The sequence below is a fragment of the Carettochelys insculpta genome, chromosome 6, assembly GCF_033958435.1.
Source record: "Carettochelys insculpta isolate YL-2023 chromosome 6, ASM3395843v1, whole genome shotgun sequence".
Lineage (NCBI taxonomy): Eukaryota > Metazoa > Chordata > Testudines > Carettochelyidae > Carettochelys > Carettochelys insculpta.
This window is the reverse complement of record NC_134142.1, coordinates 94,802,119-94,822,603: the sequence shown is the minus strand read 5'-3', so window position 1 is coordinate 94,822,603 and position 20,485 is coordinate 94,802,119. Positions and strand designations below refer to the sequence as shown.

General features: G+C 38.7%; 1 protein-coding gene across 2 annotated transcripts in view; it reads right to left on the bottom strand.

The window, feature by feature from the left end:
• IMMP1L (inner mitochondrial membrane peptidase subunit 1) overlaps positions 1-20,485 on the bottom strand; it is a 70,917-nt gene that overhangs the window by 750 nt on the left and 49,682 nt on the right. The window contains exons 5-6 of one of the 2 annotated variants that reach the window (XR_012646019.1): positions 10,298-10,408; positions 688-890 (exon numbers count right to left, since the gene is read on the bottom strand). Coding sequence is in view for 1 of the 2 variants with exons in the window: in XM_074997654.1 (XP_074853755.1) it covers positions 10,298-10,408 (111 nt within the window). In the remaining variant the exon portion in view is untranslated. The remainder of the gene's footprint in view (positions 1-687; positions 891-10,297; positions 10,409-20,485) is intronic. The other variant, XM_074997654.1, reaches the window with a different exon arrangement.

Sequence of the window (20,485 nt, the reverse complement as noted above, 5' to 3'; positions counted from 1 at the left end):
ATAGGAAAATTTTCCTCTTTTCCATCTTTTTTTAATACCTTCCATGTTGGATAGTCTGTATTATAGAGTAATATAATAATAATAATTCTTCGTGCTGTCTGGAGGCAGAATAAAGGATTGACAGAGATTTCTCTGTGGGGAACTCAGAATGATTGCTTCCAAAGCAGCAAATGCATTTACTGAATATATATTAGCATACGTCGCCTAGCTTGGACATGTGAACCTCATAACACAGCCTTGAGAAGCAAAGTACTTTATGCAAAGATGCATTTTTTGCTTTTAATCCAAGACAGCGGAGAGAAGCAACTTCAATTCTCAAACAAATCCACTCTATTTAGGTCAGAGTGCTGGACAGAGTATTAGAAAATTCCGAGGTAAATGAGAAGTTTTCCTTTCTCACCACATCCTACATCCTGCTTTATGGCCACAGTCTGTACTGTGGAATGTGGACAGCATACTCAAATTTGGGAGGACATTCAAATTGTTTACACAGGAGCTGATCCTGAGTTACCATTGGGTCAGCACACTATCCTGAATGCTGCATTTAAGGAAGAAGAGATTTCAATAATCAGTGTTTCATGAAGAGGTGCACTAAGGTCCACATAGCGGCTTACAGATTTCACATTAAGCACCAGAACTTTCTGCCCAACAAGCTGCAAAATGCCTTGGACTAAACAGTGAGATTACCCTGTGGTTTTGTTCCAAATGCTCTATAGTCTTCAGTAACAGGTGTGTTGTTCCATCTCTCAGTAGAGGATTTAGAAGCCTGCCTTTTTAACTGAAGAGTGATTTACGTGCTGTGGATCTCCAATAAGTTTCCATGCTCTTGATTTAAAATAAATTTGCCTATATCCCTTTCATACCATTCAGTCTTGTTGGGAAGCCTAGGACTGGAGCAAAAAGAAAGCAAAGTTAGTTCTTGAGAACTGTGAACAAGTGTGTGCTTCTGGAATAAAGTATGAGTCCACCCAAAGAATGGATTTTTTCTTCATGGAAAATGCATAGACAATGCTCTGCATTTAGGTAACCCCCACCTCCTACCTAAGGTGACTGCTATTAAGACCCACTTTTAGAGAGAAAAAGTAGACCAAAACAGAAAGTAGTCATTAAAATACTCCTTTTGTGAAGGCTCCAAGACAGGTAGTTACGTAGCACCACGTCTTATTAGTTGTACTGTGCTAACAAGAAATCTTTGACTCCTTACTATTCAAGACACTTGGTGTAACAGCAACCTTTAATGTACTTGATACCCTTTAGGACCTCAGAGATAAGTCTTTATTTTTGGCTGTCTTTGTATTGTGTCTTTCGTAGCATCAGTATATGAGTTTGGACAAAGTGATTGCATACCTTGTTAGCAGGCATTTTGTCATGCCAAAAGAGTATCCCAGACACCTCATTTCTCCACTTCCAGTTTTCATACTTAGTTTTACCATAACTTTTGGGTTCTGAATTTGTTCTTGGCTTAGAATTCCTTCCCAGGTGGGTAGTTTGAAAGAGGGTGTATCAAATCCAAGAACCGCACATTGCAGACCCAGTGAGGGTAATCAGAACCATTTTGGCTTCTTTAAAGTGACCTTTAGAGCCCTGCGTATCCACAGATCATTTTTTCAGATGCAGATGCCAATTTTTGTCCATCCAGGGCTCTATGGACCTTTCAGTAGCAGTTGAGGCAGAGTCAGCAGGCTGTTGCATTTTCTCCTCCTTTTATATGGATGGCTTTCAGAGAGATGATGATCCTCTGATCAAATCAGTAGACTAGCTGCTTTGTGTGGGGAGAAAGAGTTCCTCCATTGGGTAACACAGGTCAGGGCAATGGGTTTAATAGGCTGCCAGTTGTGAGGTTTGCAGGGGAAGATATTGCTTACTCTTATGTGCCATGCAAGTTCCAGGGCAGCTGTGGAGGCAGTGTGTGCTACTCAGCTTCCTATGTTCACCAGTAATCTTCTGTGATGTAGGTAATTTTGATGCTGTCTGTACGATACTGTCAATGCCCCTAGTTCCAGCTATTTCATACTCTTTCTCCAAAATGGACCTTGTCCTTTGAGCTACTCAGGTACCATTGGTAATCATTAGTCTTACTGTTTCTGACAACACATACTCCAGCTGGAAATCACAAAAGGATGAGTCCACCACTTGAGGGAGGAAGTGATTGACCTTAGATCAGTGTTTGTCAGATTCTTATTGGTTGAAATTTCTTTCCCATATGGTAGGAGTAATCCTAGACATCTCTGTGGTATCCAGAATAATTTCTAAATGCAGAAGAGTTTGAGATGATTGAAAGTGTCTCTTCTCTATATTCACAGAAAACCATGACCCTGTAAGCAGATTAGTCTCCCCAAGATCCTGAAGGACAATTTGATAGGTCTAGGACCTGATGAGATCATCTGAGTAGGGATACATGTGTATCTTTCACTTCCAGAAAATGGCTGCTAAGCCCACCAAGCTCTTTGTGATGACCTGTGGTGTAGTCACTAGTCTATAAATTGAAGAGCCCCGCCCTGAAAACGTTTTCTATTGTAACAGAGTGCACAGCTTTTCAGTTGATCTCCCTGATTGACAGATTTAAGTCTGTTGAAGTCATGAAATCTTGGATGACAGAGCTGGAATGACAGACTTCAGGATTTCTGTCCAAAACTTTAGAGAGTGGGTGTATTTGGTGAAAGACTTCAGCTCTAAGATAAGTCATATGTTCCTACTGTCGTTTGGGATTTAAAAAAAAAAAAATTATGCCACAAAAATCTGATCCTGATTCTATGGCTCAAATGCCAAAATGTTGATTTGCTTTTTTATTATCTTTGAGGAATTAGCTCCGGAGAATTGTCTCTATTACTCATTTGCTTGATGCAGATGTCTCCTTTAAATGGACAAATTTATGAAGCCTCCTCCTTTCTTCCCTACTCCATCTCAAGATAAGAATCACAATCCTAGAACTGGAAGGAACCCCAGGAAGTCATCGTCTAGTCCTCTGCCCTCATGGCAGGACCAAGTACCATCTAGACTATCCCGGAGAGATGGCTGTCTATCCTGCTCTTAAATATCTCCAGTGATGGAGATTGCACAACCTCCCTAGGTAATTTATTCCAATGTTTAACCACCCTGACAAAGTTTTTCCTAATGTCCAACCTAAACCTCCCTTGCTGCTGTTTAAGTCAATTGCTTCTTGTCCTATCCTCAGAGGTCAAGAAGAACAATTTTTCCTCCCTCCTTTTAACACTCTTAGGTACTTGTAAACTGCTATTATGTCCCCTCAGTCTTCTCTCTTCTAAACTAAACCAGCCCAGTTCTTTCAGTCATCACTCATAGCTCATATTTTCTTGACCTTTAATCACTTGTTGCTCTTCTCTGAACCTTCTTCAATTTCTCCATATCTTTCTTGAAATGTGATGCCCAAAACTGGACATAATATTCCAACTGAAGCTTAATCAGTGTAGAGTGGAAGAATGACTTCTCGTGTCTTTCTTACAACACTCCTGTTTATGCATCCCAGAATCATGTTTGTTTTTTTGCAGCAATGTTACACTGTTGACTCGTATTTAGCTTGTGGTCCACTACAAACCAAGAGCCCTTTGTGCAGTATTCCTTGCTAGCCAGTCACTTCCAATTCTGTATGTGTGAAACTGATTATTCCTTCCTAAGTGGTGTACTTTGCATTTGTTCTTATTAAACTCCATCCTATTTATCTCAGACCATTTGTCCAGATCATTTTAAATTATGACCCTTGTCCTCCACGGAAGTTGCAGCCCCCCACAGCTGGATATCATCTGCAAATTTACTAAGCATACTCCCTATTCCAATATCCACAAATCCATTCTGGCTGCTACCTCTGTTTTCTTCCAGGTGTATGTAGATGAATTCCTTAATTACTTGCTCCATTTTCTTTCCTGGATCAGAAGTTAAAGGGGTAGCGTTGAATGTGGGACACAGAGTCAAGTAGATGATTTATGCCTTTATGAAGCTGTTCCTGAAGGCCACTATTTGAGATTTCTTGATCTGCTGAAATGGGAACTTCTCCCTCTTCCACATATGAAGTCTGGATTTCTTCTGGGCTGGTAAACATAGACCAAAGAAAAGGGCTTGCTCTCTCTTTAGACCAGTGACATGGAAGAACCTCTCTCACCTGCTTCTGCTACTGTTTTTTTCCCCCCACCTATGTCCTCATGAAACGTCTTCCCCCATAAATACTTAGATGAGCTCATGAGGGCTTTTATTTGTGTATTTGCTTTCAAGAGGGGAAAGCAGAGGTGTCTTTGGGCTACCAAATTAGAGCTCATAAAGCAAATGGGAATCTAAGGAAAAAGCATTTGCCACAAGACGTGCTGCTAGTCATCTCTTATTCCTATTTGCTTCCAGTTCAAACTTGTCTTCAGACTTTTTATCTTGATCCTGACCAGGCTGGGTCATTGTCTATCCATGCTTGACTCATCAATAATTCTGCCTCCAGTGCAATCAATGTCTTTTACTAAGGCAGTGACTGCTCTATCCCAATTACGTAGAATGACCACATCTTTGTTGTCTTTGGGTGAAGAATGGAATCTCTAGATTTTTAAGCCTAGGATGCTTAACATTGCTTGGGAGCCTGTTAAGCCTTGATTACTACTCCAAAACACTGGGGATAATGGAATACATATTTCGGTTTTTGCTTTAGTTGGAAAATAGTTGTGAGATGCTCGTTTTCTTTCTGGGATTAGTGGCTCATAGAGTAAGAGTAGGATAAGCAGGAAGAAGTTTTCCCTCTTGGTATTACTTTTGATCTCTTAGCTTGAGCAGTACACTTTTTTTTTTTTTTAAAACACTATGGATCAGAAGCAGTGTTTTCACTTTCTTCTGAGTGCCACAGTCCCTGCAGAAGGACCTTAGTCTTTACTATGCATAGGGTAAATCTTGGGACAGTCTAAACAGAGGAGCACTTTAAACCTGCAGCCTTTTTCATTTTTAATTTATTAATCTATTTATCCCACGAAAGCTCATCATCTAATACATTAATTTGTTAGTTTTTTAAAGTGCTACATGACTGCTGGTTTGTTTTTATCCGTAAGTGTTAGCCACTGTTTGAGTCCTGTGAAGTCCCCTATCAACTTCAACTTACTTGTTTTTTGGGATGGGGAGGAGGGAGAGTGTGGCAGCAAGGGCTCAAGGTCTAGATCAATATTTCTCAACCAGTGAAACCTGTACAATTAGGGGTAGACAGGGGTCTTCCAAGGGTACATTAACTCATGTAGATATTTGCCTAATTTTACAACTGACTACATGAAAAACACCAGTAAATCACTACAATCTGAAAGTTCACTCAGACACGGACTTCTTTCTACAGCTTCATATGCCTCATGCTGAAATGTAAGTATAATATTTCTATTCCCATTAATTTGATAATAAGATGATAAAGTCAGCAAGTTTTCAGTTTTCTATGATACTTTTACATGTCTTTTGTAAGTAAACAGTTTTTAAGTGAGGAGTAACTTGGTGGTATGCAAAACAAATCTGACTCCTGAAAAGGGTATAATAATCTGGACAGGCTGAATAGCAATTGTTTCAAGATTTAAGATTACTTTAGGATTATGTTTCTCAACTGGTTGTATGCATACCCTTAGGAGTATGTGAGAGAAGAATGGGGGATACTTATTTTTTGGAAAAAGGGGTGCTTTACTTAAAAAAAGTGGGGGTTGAGAAACACTGGCCTATATGATGCCTCAGCCCTGCTTTTGAACAGGAGAGATGTTCAGAAAGATCCCCCTGAACTTCTTCCCAGCAACTTAGAGTTTTTGTAAAATAACAAAGCTTTTTTTCCCACCGCTTCTGCCAGAAGATGTGGTATGTAGAATACTTTTCAGGCTGTATTAAAAGTAGAGCCAACTATTTACTGTTAAGTACACACTGGCGGGAGAGAGGGCTGCCAGTAGTCACTATGAAAGGCACTGGAGTTAGCCCCTGAACTGTCTGCACCAGTACTGAAGATAAGAAAGGAGACAAACTCCATTTACTGACGCAATACTGCTGTATCCTAGGCTACTGCAGATGCTCCTTTGGAAGACTAAGAAACCATTCTATGACCTGCATGCTGCTTGAGGCGGAGGGGCCTTTCATGGGTCCATTCCCAGGCTTGGTAGAAGTCTGGCTCTTATACTGACAAAGGTTCCAGCTTGTGTCTGATGACTCCAATGACTGTTCTGCATCTAGACCTCAGTGTTGCCCTTTGGAGCTTCTGTGAGCTATTGTCTGCAGCTTAGCCAGTACAGTTGTTGTGCTCCTGAACAGGAAACAGCAAACTTTGAATGGCAGCTGCAGGATTTTTGTTTAGTCTATTTTTTTCCTCCTCTTCATATCCCATAGCCTCTGCCTCCTCCTCTTGAAGGCAAATAAAACAGCTCATGATTTTAGACAAATATTTGTAGGAGGTAGCAAGGTGTTTTGATGACAACAGTAGCAGGTGAGAAGAAAGTCTCTTTCATCTCACCTGACATGAGAAGAGCTATAGCTGTTTTCTTTGGTGTATGTCTTCAGCCAACAAAAAATCTACACCGACTTCATAGCTGGACGAGGAAGATGGTCTCATTTCAACAGATCAAGAAACAGATTTGCTTCAGCAGTAATCCAGCTGCTTAGACAGGTCTGAGTCCATATGGCTCAAATGCCCTCTGCCAACAGATTTTTTAAGAAGTAGATAAATTGGTTCTCTAAGTTTCCAGTTCACCTAATTCAGATCATTTAAATAGTCCTGCTCTGAAAGGCTTTAGTACAAAAGGGAGACCCTGGGTTTTCCTTCTGCCTAGGGCCTGGTTTATACTAGGTATTAATTTCAAAATAAGTCCCTTTATTTCAGAACAACAAGCAGAGTATGTACAGTATCCTGCCCATTATTTTGAAATAAGATTGCTTCTTTCAAAACCAGTGCTCCTGTTTGCATAAGGAGTAATGCTTATGTCAAAATAGTAGTAGTGTGTACGGGTCATTCTTGTTAGTTCAAAATGATTGGCCTTCAGCAGCCTCTCTCAGCTGCAGTCCTCACCACTCTGGCCACACTAGGCAACTCTATTGCACCTACTTCTACCAAAGGATGCAAGGGGAACAGGGCTACTCACCCACAACCAGTTGTGATGGCGCTGTAGTAGACACCTGATTCCAAGGCCAGCATGATTTGACTCAAGCCTGTACACAGGAATTTCTGGGAAGGGTTGCTTTTTTTGGGGGTGGTAAATGTGGACCAACTTACCACAGCTGGTCCTGCCCCTCTTCCCTCAGCCTCCCTGCTGCTGACGGCCACACCCATGCTGAGAGGGCTTCCTGCTGCCCAACCTGTCTCCCCCTTTCTACCTGCCCTGCACACCACTGTCTTGGCTGCCACACATCTAAGTCTCTCCTAGCTGTCCCCAGTCCTGCACAGGCACCAGGGCTCTCCTGACAGCATACAAGGCAAGGGAGAAGTGTTCCCTCTAAAATTTTCCATGCTTGGACAGGTTGCATTTTCTTTGGGACTGGTTAAAATTTCATATGTGCATCACTAATACTGAGGTAATGTGTGGATGTACACCATCAGTCTGAACAAAAAACCTAAATATAAGTATGTATTGTAAACAGTCCACAGATGTGGAAGAAAATATATTAAAAAAGGGATAATTAACAAGGAGCAATGCTTATGTTTATTTAATATGAAATCATAAAAAGAAAATGAAAACTACTCTTGGAATACAGGGGAGGCAGCGGTGGTGTGGCTTGTGAGATGCAGCCATAGACAGGAGCTCTTTGGATGTATGTGTTGTAGCTTGCCTGACCCAGAAGCTATAGGAAGTATCTGCACTCCCAGGCTACGTCTACACGTGCCCCAAACTTCGAAATGGCCATGCAAATGGCCATTTCGAAGTTTACTAATGAAGCGCTGACATGCATATTCAGCGCTTCATTAGCATGCGGGCGGCAGCGGCGCTTCGAAATTGACGAGCCTTGCCGCCGCGCGGCGCATCCAGACGGGGCTCCTTTTCGAAAGCACGCCACCTACTTCGAAGTCCCCTTATTCCCGTGAGCTCATGGGAATAAGGGGACTTCGAAGAAGGTGGCGTCCTTTCGAAAAGGAGCCCCGTCTGGCCGCGCCGCGTGGCGGCAAGGCTCGTCAATTTCGAAGCGCCGCTGCCGCCCGCATGCTAATGAAGCGCTGAATATGCATTTCAGCGCTTCATTAGTAAACTTCGAAATGGCCATTTGCATGGCCATTTCGAAGTTTGGGGCACGTGTAGACACAGCCCCAGTGCCCTCCCCAGACTGCTTCTATTGGCTCCCTGCAGTGTGAATGTGCTATTTTGGAACAGTTCTGTCTTATTTTGATTCTGCCCTGTAGTGTGGACACGCTATTTCAATTTAGTTGTTACAGGAGTAACTGTTTTAGTTATATAAGAATAGTTTCCTAGTGTAGACATGCACGAGGAATGGAGGCAAAGAATTGTTGGGTATTTCACAGAGAGGCACTTCAAGTCCTAAGCCAGCTGTTCTTCTTTGAAGGAAGAACAAAGATTAACACCCAATACTTCAGACTATCCAACATGGACAACAGGTGGCTTTATACCAGTCACGGTTGAGTTTGGTTCACTCTCTTAAAAGTAAAGAAGAAATATTTTCCCAGTAATTACACTGTGGTGTTAGGCAGATTACTATACACTAATTTATAGCTTTATCATAGATTTCAACAGTTGCCTAACATACACACATTGTGATTTGACGTATAAATTCACCCTGTTGTTACATACCATATTCTTTATTCTCATCAGCAGAACTTTAATAATCAGCAGTTGGCAAAAGGCCACCTCAAACTAGAGAACATAAGAGTAAGTGGCAGTTTTCTAATACTATCACAGTGACTGGAGATTCTTCAATAAGATGACTAAGTCTAGATTCTCACTAAAGTAATTTAATGGGCTTACTAGCTTCACACACATTTTAAGAAGGTGATGTACTAAGAAGTGTTGCATTTTCATAGGTTTGCTTCAATCTTTAGGCCACAATCAAGACACAACTTACCCTTCATGGCTATTTGTCAATATCAGAATCTCCACACTGTTTAGACTAATTGTTCTTTGCTCTAGAAATTCACATTAAGACAAAGATCAGGGATGGAACAGCGAGAACTTGTGTGCCAGGGAAACACCGTAATAACCCATAAAAAAACAGAGATCAGACAAAGCTGAGGGGGAATATGTTGTTTTGGGTTTACTAAGCAATTACTGATCATGGTCTGTAGTTGCAAGGTTCTCCAAAAAGTCAAAATATGTTTCTAACAACTCTAAGGTGCATTAATATATAATTGAAAAATAAATATTTTAATTAAAGTGGAGTCTGTCCTGAGCATATATGCCAGTTGTGCTGAATTACAATATGTGGTGGTTTTATGATGTCTCGCAAATAGTTACCAGTAGACTTTCACTTTCTCCACAATAGGATTTAAACCTAGTTTCCTAAAGCCTATGGCATGAACCCACTGAATTGTACCAGCTTGCTCCTTATAGTAATTGTTTGAAAAGAGAAATTAATCCTAATTTATTTTTGATAAATGATTAAACACAGTTGTAATGCATTGATTCATAATGCAGATAGATAATATGGAAATAAGTTACAGGAAATATAGGACTATTAAAGCAAACAGTAAAAGTAAACCTACATGGTTTATTGCGTAAACATATGACAAGAGACTTGATTCACATCAAGAAGCAAAGGGCAGATAATTATGGTGGACTTGTTATACAGATAATTATAATGGACTTGTCATAACGTAAATTGAACCAACTTTAACAAGTATTAAGGATGGTATAGGCTAGGCAGTGGCTCTAGAGCTAGGGTTCTAAATTAAGTAGGTCTAAAAAACCACAACCTCCTCCTCAGTCTCTGTTGTTTGCAATATGGAACTATGTCTCATTTTGTTTAAAATTACCAAAAATAACTAAACACAAAACTAAACTGTTTCATCATTTTGGAAAAAGGATTATAAAGGATACAAGCCGGGCATGGAGTGGGTTCTCCACCTGCAGTAGCCCATGTATGTGAAATAGGTATGGACTCACTTGCCAAACTGTTGACACAGCCTTAAAGATGGTGATCACTGAGGTGCACATGTTCAAATGAAATGATTTGTCTCCATACCATAAATATGGAGGTTTTTTTTTTTAAAAACCCTATTATGATTAAAAGCGCCAATTTGTTCTGATTTTCTTCCCCATTTAGTTCAGTGAGGCTACTAAGGAAGAGAGTAGATTTTGGCTCAAGCAACTTCTTTTTAAAAAATGTTTGAAGTAACCGGTTTTAGATCCTATAAATATACCTTGAAGCAAATACGTCCTCGTATCAGCCCATAAGGAACTGGTCCATAACATCTGGAATCTGTAGAATTCCTGAGATTATCTCCTTCTAACCAAACATGCCCTTTTGGCACCTATAGGTAGGAAAAATCAAAATACAACTGAAGCAATGAAGAATAAGAATGTGTTTTTAAAGGAAATTCAATCCCCAAGATAAAACCTGGAAAGTGAACCCTCTTGTGTTTTCTTAATATTGCTAGATTAATATCTAAAACAGTGCTAGATTAGATAAAAAATATTTCCAATATCTGTTTTATCACACGCTCCAGAAACAAACAAAAAAATCCAAAATGAAAATGTAAGAGGTTAGACCAGTATGACAGGGTCATTAATTTAATAGACTTCAAAAGAGGTCATTAGGATGTTGACTGAAAATCTGCCCTCCTGTCGCAGAAACAGCATGAACAGGGCAGCCACACACTCATCAACATCCTGGGGCCAGCACCAAGGCTAGACCTGTTAGTAGGCTCGTGATAATCTAAATGGTAATTGATTGTGACATCAATTACAAATAATCTCATCATTTTATCAGAGTAGGCTTGTCAAAGTTCTAATTAAGATCACAGTTCATTCTATGTGCAGGCAGGATCCACAACACTTTATATTGCAATAATGACCATCACAAAAACGGCAAGTCTCTTTTTATAATTTGAAAATTAATGATGGTGACCTTATACTATATGACAAAGACCTTTTATTGCCTGTATGTACTATGCATTAACTATATTACATGCTGTACATTCAAAACCTAACTCAATGAAAACATGAGAAACAGAATCATTTGCATTAGTAACCAAAATAATACAGTGCAGAGTGTCATACATTTAACCAGCATGAAAGAACTGATTCAAAATATATAACATGCAGTGACTAAGATTCATGCTAAGACAAAAATGCATCACTGAACATTTTACCACTTCAAATAACAATAAACCCTTAAAAGCAAAATAAGTCTTAAATATTGTATTTGCTAGTTTATATGCCTAAGAATCTAAGAAAGACTTAAATTTAACAAATATCAGCAGTAGTTCCTACTAGCCACTAGGTAGGTGAAAAGCAATCTAACATAAGCATCTTAATGTAATATGCAATCCCCAAAATACCAGTGTTTTAATCTAAGAGGCAAGCTATTCAGAACAACTGGAATATATACCGATGTCAGGATGAAACTAAAACTAGATAAAGGGACAAAACTTACTTCCATCATAAATATTTAATTTCAACTGCATTTAAATAAATATTAAATGAGTAAAATGTGATGTTAGGGTGATTAGAATCCCTCAGACAATGAAAGCTGTGGCAAGTCCAAGAAAACAGATACCTAAAGTTTATTACTTAAACAAGTACTGTCAGAATTATATAAACAGAAGTCAAGGATAGCTGATTAGGTAGTGTAATTTGACTACCAAAGGTAACTGCTCAGGTCTGACAAATTGGATGAAAACCATCAAGAATAGAAATAGACTAGTCTGGAAAAATCTGGGGAGGAGGAAAGATGTGAAACATCATCTTCCACAATATAGAAGAGGAAATCTATACTTAAAATATACCTATCTCATAGAAATGGAACGGACCCTGAGAGGTCATTGAATCCAGTCCTCTGCCCTCAAAGCATGACCTATCACCATCCCCAACATATTTTTTTAAATATATTTGCCCCAGATCCCTAAAAGGCCTCCACAAGGATTGGCCTCACAACCCTGGGTTTAGTTCAGTGATCTGAGCATTGGCCTGCTATCTCTCTCCCACCCCCAAAAGATGGATATTATTCCCAGTTGAGAATTTAAGGTAAATACACAAAAGGGACTTAGGCTCTGTGGTCCAGTGCCCAATATTTTAGGTGCTCTAGTGCCCAGGTGAATTTACAGACCCAAATTAGGTATCTTAACTAACACTTGGGGAAGTTAGACGCCAGGAAACTGAGTGGGGAGCTGCCAAAACTAGTAAGTAGGAAATACCAAGATGGCAATGCCTAAGGATTACCCCTAAAATAGACTTATATAGAGGGAGGTACTTACCTCTGCTTGAGGTTCATATCTAATGATCCTGCTCCTGGACTTAGGTGCCTAAGCCAGGTCAGTTCTTTCTTACGAAGAACTAAGAAAGTTGTTGGTGGTAGTGCCCAATTAGACCCTGATTCAGATCCCTACTCTGCTTAATCTGGAGCAAGGATGTGAACCCATGTCTCCACCACCCAGCTCAGTGCCCTAACCACTGAGCTACAGGGTATTCTGGAGGCAGGTGTGTTTTGTATTCTAACTGTACATTCTGAAGCATTCCATTCTGAAGCAGGGACTGGAATCTGGGTCTCCCAGATGACAGCAGTAATCACTAGGCTACAGAGTCACTCACTATCCCCAGTCAATATTTAAGTACTTTATAAAAAATGAAACAGCTCAAATCATATTGACAGACATCCACCCCCCCATCCACCACTATCATCTTTTCTGTAGTTAGACAAGGCAAGAGCACAACTACCAGATGAGGCCCTGCAAGCAAGATAGGAGAGAGAACACCTCTTTTGTGAATCTTGCTGGGGCTTAGGTGGGAGCTAGATGCAAAGCTGCTTGGTGGAGCAGGACTTAAACTGCTTACTGCATGCCCTCTCACAAAACCGTAGGTACCTAGGAGACTCTACTGACAGAGGCAGGTGGATTAAGGAATTTAAAATAGCATAGGATTTTTTAGTATCTCAGCATTGGATTTAGGTGGCTAACGTTGCAGATACACACTTAAGTCCCTTTATCAATCTAAGCCTTAGAGCACGAGTGGGCAATAAGCAACCTCCAAACTGGATACGGATCACCAGGGTTAGCCCCTGGAAGGCCACCAGACACTTTATTTACCTGTGCATCCATAGGTATGGCCTCTTGCAGCTCTCATTGGCCATAGATCACCATTACCACCCAGTGGGAGCTGTACAGAGTGGCATACTCAGAAACACTAGTTTGTAACAAAAATCCAAAATGAAGTTCCAAGGGGTTAGACCAGTATGACAGCAATCTGGGGCCAGCAGAAGATGCAAGCAGTTGTATTTATGGATGTGCAGGTAAATAAGGATTTTGGCAGCCCGCCAGGGGCTAACCTCAGCAAACCACATCTGGCCAGGAGGCCACTTATTGCCCATTCCTGCCTTACAGCTTTCATTGACAACATACACCTCAGGTAAAGCTATCTTACAACTGAACAAGAAAATTCCTGCTAAACAACCAGCCTTGACATTGAGAAGGGATCCACTTTACCTGTCAAAACTGAACATATGAGTACACTTGATTTTACAGACTGGTAGGCAAAAGAAACTAAATAAGGAAAGTGGAAGTCACTAAAAGAACCAAATTTCTAACTAAAATCAAATTGACCCATTTAAGACAATCATTTCAGATTATTTACTTGGAGTTTCATTTATAGGTCTGGGTTTTACCACATGCTGTATTTCCACTTCATACTAATTTTCCTTCAATCTGATGCAACATACTTTAAATACCTCACTGCAAATTCTTCTGCTATTTGCTGGTAATTGACAACATACATATGTACAGCATTCATCACAACCACTTCTCTCTCCCACAATTTACTGTCAGAGTCAGTCCTGCAATATTACATGCAAAGGGGTAAAATTACATTGCTGGTATAATCCACTACCCAACATCTCCCAGAGCTGCAAATGACACATCAAGCTACTGTAGGCAGAATTGTCATAGCTATGTCAGCTCCAGGATATTAGAGTGACAAGGAGGGTGAGGTCTAGCTGTTACTTGACTACCTTCTGTTACTGAGAGACTGAGTGATCAGTCTATGTTTGGCCAATCAAGTCTCATCCTTAAAGAAAACCTGCATAACATTTCCACAACATTTTCCTAGATAAATACTGAAAATCATGGGCTGAATAGGCACACTGCACTTATGGCTTCTTACAATAATCTAAAGCCCTCTAGGAATGCTCCCAGCTGCTTTTCCTTCTCCCTATGACTGGAGAAGTGTTCATGCACCATCTTGAAGTTGTGTTCACTACTCATACTAAACAATCTGTTCAGCTGGGACATTCTGGTTAAGTTTCCAGACCTGAAGGCAGCTCTGTGTGAAAGTGAACAAAAGTTGACCCAATAAAAGCTATTACTTCACTCAGCTTGTCTCTCTAGCATCAGATTACAGGTTGAACCTCTCTCTAATCCAGCGCTCTCTTGTCCAGCAACATCCATAATCCAGCATGGTTTTAGTGAGCTGGATGACCAGTTATTATGGGAATAGCCAAGTTTCCCATGGTCCCATGAAGTTAGTTTACAGCCAGCAGTCCTGGCTCTCAGTGTTCTGTGCTGTTATGCAGCTGTAATTTACCCCTAAATGTTTTCTAAATGTTGGTAATGCTGCTAGACAATATAGACCTCCTGTGGCCTGGCAAATTCTCTCACTCAGCACTAGACAGATCCTCAGAGTGCTGGACAAGAAGGATTTAACTTGTACTGTCATTTCAAAACATTATGTGAGGTATATAGTGCATAAAAGGTAACAGGCACAATTGGCTGCAGCCCAATCTAAAAACAAGTCCTGAAAAAGAGCTCTGTGTAATACTCCCGCCCACAACTTGTCTTTTTAATCAATCCTTCATCATGCAGGGTTCTGAAGCTCTCTCACACCCTATACAGTGATACTGTCAGGTTACAAATCGCCTCTCTCCTTCACCACACTTCACTGGTCACAATCTTCCTTTGCTTTGCCTGCTCAGCATTTATTAGCAAGAGAACTGGTAGGGATGAGGTTTCTAGCCACTTTCAGCACCAATTATGCATAAACAACCTTGACTTTTCACATCTTCATGAATTCCACACTGGTTATCACATCTTGCATGCTAGAGAAGATATTTGCATGGTAGAATAGTTTTACAGCATCATATACACAATTGGATAACTTTTAGAAATCCTGATGGAAAGCATGATAAAACTCTGCATATCAAAAACTGACCTGAAAGACTGTCAAAACATATGACATCTAAAAATAAGACAACATAATATTGTTATATGGTGTGTGTCCATCATCTAGGGACCACAACTATGAATTAAGACTGATTTTTGCCCTATTAAAAGAAGTCATTTTTGCCTTTTAGAATAAAAGATAAAGCTCCAAACCTCCAAAGACTTATCCAGATGACTGTCTTTACACTCTGAGTCAATCATGGGATTATGCAAATTGCATAAAGCTGTGTGTGTGCACTAAGACTTCACAGGATCAGCCTCTCTCCTACCATTAGGAGAGATGATATTCCACAGCTATTTAGCAAAAATATGACTTTGCTCATTCTAGACCATACTTTCAATACAAAAAGCATAGCGTGTTTCTTACCAAAGGGTCAAGAAGATATGTAAGGCAAGAGAAGATCAACAAGATATTCGGACCAACTGTATTGAAAGTCTTACTTATTAATAGCTGATCATCAAAACTGCCCCTCACAGACAACTACTGCAGAAGACAAAGCAATGGGTAAACAAAACTCTCCTAAACATTCATGACAGTAGTCACACTACTGCGTTCTGCACTAACTTCAGGTGGGAGATTGGCTGCTTAGCTACCAATGACAAAATAATTTGTATGTTACTGCAGAACCAAAATCCCCAACTGTTAAATTCACCTTTTTCTTTTTACAAAGAGAAAGAATGTGACTTAAGTGTTTTTGAAAGAAACAGACATTTGGGACAAGAGTATGATAAAGAAAATCAAGCTACCTAGTATCATCATTGCTAGTATTCTAGACTCTTTCATTTTAGGCATATTCTGCACTTGAAGTTTTACTGGAATAATGCCAGTTAGGTATCTGATTTTTTTTACCAACCTACTTGTGCCACAGAAGCCCTAGTGCAGATGGAGTTACAGAAGTATAAGGTGCTGCTTTACAGTGGCATAGTTTATTTCAGTTAGATTGTCTAGAACAGCACAACTTCATCTACACAAGGGAAGTCTGCCATTTTAAGTATGTCAGCATAGATAAAGCAGCAAAACTTTTAAGTGTACAAGGACATAAGAGTTATTCTGATTTCATACTTTTCTAGAAAAGTGTTCATGTATTTATTCTTTAGAAATGGATAAAAGTCACAAAAAGCCAAATTCTGCACCTCTACTCACTATTGGAGTAATCTCCTTGACTACAATTCTATTTTGTGTATGAGGTGCCCATAATGGTTTCTGTGGGAATAGCTGAGGAGTAATGTAATATGTACAACATGAGCAAAGGAAGAGTCATCTATCATCAAAAGAACAAAAACAAAAAAAAGTAACGTTTAGTGTCTTAGATTTTTTTCTCTATCATTTTTGTGTGCATGTAAATATGCACAAATTAAGTAGCTGTATTTTTTCCTAAAATAAAAAGTACAGAGAATTATGCACTTATGCTCTTGTGATCTCTTCTTTCAGAATTCTAAAATAGCCTGAGTTTCTCAAGGGGTAAACTTTCATAAGGTCACAAGTATGCTAATCACCTTGAGCAATATCAAAGTTTTAAATTTAAAAAGAACCCTAAATCATTCCCATTTTTTCTTTTCAGTGCAGATTCTTCCTTCTTGAGCTATGATAAGAGCTAATCTCAGTGCTGGACAAAAGAATAAAGTCTGTTAAGTTCTCATCTATCCTACTGAGGTCTATTTAAGTGCCCCCTACTTTGGTGCAAGCAACAAATGTAATTGCTTCATTGCCTGTGGGTGTTCATTTAACACACACACACATACAAAAAGCTTTTGTGAATAAATCACAGGTGTTAACTTTCTTGATTAAAGTGAAATATGATGAAAGAACCTACAATATCAAATGACATTTACTAAGTTCTAATAAAATTTATTTATTTTATTAAATAAATTGCAACTAATTAAGGAAAAACATGAGTTCTATCTTAGTAATTTCATGTCTCACAAAATGAACATTTCTTTTTTCTTAATCCTTTAATTATCCCAAAGCCTGAAGCATATACCTAACAAAGTTGGTATCAAACAGCTTAAATGCACATACTCTGTTCATACACAGTTTACCATCCAATTGCATTTACCATTCTTCTGTGTTTACAGTAAAGGTTGTTTGCCTTAAATCTCTCCCATTATATCAAATCCGATGACATAAATCTAAAAAGAACCCAAACCCGATATTTTGGAAATGTGGTTTAATCTCTAATTCATATTACCCTTTCCCATCTGTGCTGGAAAATCCTCATAGTAGTAGCAAGTGAACGAGAAGTCACTATACAGTAAGTCTGATAGCAATAATCATAAATTCAGTTGGTTCTCTTCTGGTAATGGTATATGAGAACCAAAAACTGAAGATTTACTGAGTGGGTATTGTTGCAAATTTGAATTTCCATTACACTTTAAAGACAGAATAGCAGCCCTTGGCCTTAAATTCAGTTGTGTTTTTAATTATTTGATTTATTTCATTTGATACTTTGAGTGGCTTTAATGTAAGAGCTGCATATAAAATATACCAGTCCTAACCCACTATAAAATGGATATTTGAACACACTTTTTATTTTAGAAATTAGTTGTGATTAAATGCTTCACTTATATTGTGAGTTAATTTTTCAAAATGTGAGTAATTTGATTGTTTAGCCAGAGGAGCTAAGAAAATCTAAAATTGCAAGTTGTATCTCACTTTTAGATTTTAATGCTTACTTTTATATGACATCAGGTGACTTTCAAAAGAAGCAATGTTAAATCACAGAGGCCCAGATTCACAATGACATTTTAGGCACCTAAAAACCTTGAGGATCTGGACCAAAGTGCACTTGGGTTTATTAGTGCATCTCAATGCTTATGCATAAAGTCCCACTTGGCCTTGTGAGGTACTTTAATAGTTAACAATTTGGTGGTAGCATTTTTATATTAAAGGTGATGCTGGAAAGTTATCACAGTAAATTATGTCAAGATAATTAGTTAATTCAATATTTACTGTAAGCATTGTTTTGTCCATTATTTGATTTTTAGTAAAATCCATGTAGCATTCACTAATAAATTATATAAAGATCTAGGACTGTCAGCACTCTAAAAATCTCAAATGATCAACCTTTATTTATCCTCACTTAAAGCTAATGGCATTGTACAGGTGTCACTGAAGGCATAATCAGCACACAGGTGCATCTGAAGGAACAATATGGAAATAACCCAATCCAGCTATTAGAGACCTATGTGGATTTGTGAGGAAGTGAGCAATTAAGAAAAAAAACCCCACATAATAAAGACCCATATTTTTACTTGGAAACTTTGCACATTTCCAGAGGAAGTAAATGGGACATACTGATTATGAAAAATAACAATACCATTTTTAATAAGTCAACTTTTAGGATAGAATGGCATTTTCATGTCAGGATCTTTAATTGCTCCAGAAACATTTTTCTGTAATCTTTTCCATAAGTGGCTTGAATGGGGCAATCCTTCAATCAGATATTGACAATGAATAGATAAGTTTTTTAATACACTATTTACATTAACATTAAATTATTCTCAGTGCTCATATTAAAAGTGCTCACTGCTTTGGACACAGACTATGTTTGAGAGTTAACAGCTCTGAATGAGACCACTTCTCATATGTGCAAACATAATTCTAAAGCTAATGTGCCTTATTATGTTAGCTCTAGAGTTAGCTACAGGATTAAAGGCCCATGTCATCTCTGCAGTGAACCTCATTTTAGCACAAAGTAAACATATTTCCCCCCACATCAGCTAGAGTCACAGCATTAACGGTGTTTTGTGATTGATTATCAGGGGAGTGTTGCTGAGAAATGGATTTATATCTCAGCTTTTTATCACTAGAACTCGCAAAAGCAAGTTCCATATTTACCGACCTCAGCTGTATTAAATGATATTATTAGGTACTACTTCTGTTTAAGTGACACGAGGGCTTATCATATTGGACGCTTATGATGTACAAGCTGTTTTATGCTGATGATTTCCCTTTCACTTTGTACATAAGAGCTGAAGTAGCAGAACATATGCTATAAAAGAACTTAAAATTAAGGTAAATGAATTAAAACAGAAAAAAACAAGAATAGGCTATTCAGGATTTAAATTATAATACTGGATTACACATGGAAGTTTTACAACAGGAATTAGAAAACTAACTATAATCAGCTAATGTTTTGTTATGACTATTTCAAAAATAAATACCCATTCCACATTTTAAAGGTTACCAAATCATTTTTATTAAATCTTAAGAGTTAGATATTTTAATTTAACTGAACTGAATAAATTACAGTTTGTTTTATACTGCATTTAAATATCAGATGACTCATCAAAAAAGCTCCATTTTTACACTTGACAACTCACACGACATTTTCTTATGATAAAGCAGCATACATTAATATTTACAAGAAAAGTTTTTTCTGAAATCTACTATAAAGTAAATTTATGTCTATGAATAGGTTAACATTTCCTTCCAACAATAAATAAAATATAATTACTAAACTAAAGGTACTATTCATATTACATGACACTGATAAGGGACACTGCATAGTCAGAATTTCTCTAAGACCTCATGCTTACTTTTTAAGAGTTATTGGAATACAAGAAGCTGGATATTTTATACAAATAAGCATCAGTTTATGCACCTGATCTACCCTGTCCATTTGGAGCAAGGACGCCATTAAGAACCAATGCAGGAAAACACTTAAACACATGCTTAACTTCAAACACATTCTGAAAGCCCACTGAAGTAAATGAGACTTCATTATAAAATATATGCGCTTTGAAGAAAAAGGACACAAAATCATAGGCAGCAACTGTAATCAAGATTTAAGATCCAATCCCACAAGCATTTACACAGACATAATATTATACGAATAATCTCTCTGATTGCAACAGATCCTCCTAGTGTAGATGAACCTGGTTTGGGCAATAAAGTGCATTTGCTAGTATACTAGCAAAAGCATATTTATGCAGCTGTAACTGCATGTGAAGCATGACTTTTGCCAGTCTTTTTCTTGATAGTCTGTCATGTCCGGCGATGACGTCTTGAGCTTGCACAGGTTCATTGCCTGTGAACTCGCATGTGGCTGAGGAGTCCAAACCTTGAATGGCATGGTGTTCACAGTAGGGGCAAGGGAATTGTCCTAGCTCTGTTGGTGCGCCTGCTGCTGTTGCTTTCCTCCTCTCACAAGCATCAATCAGGCATGTACATCACTGCTC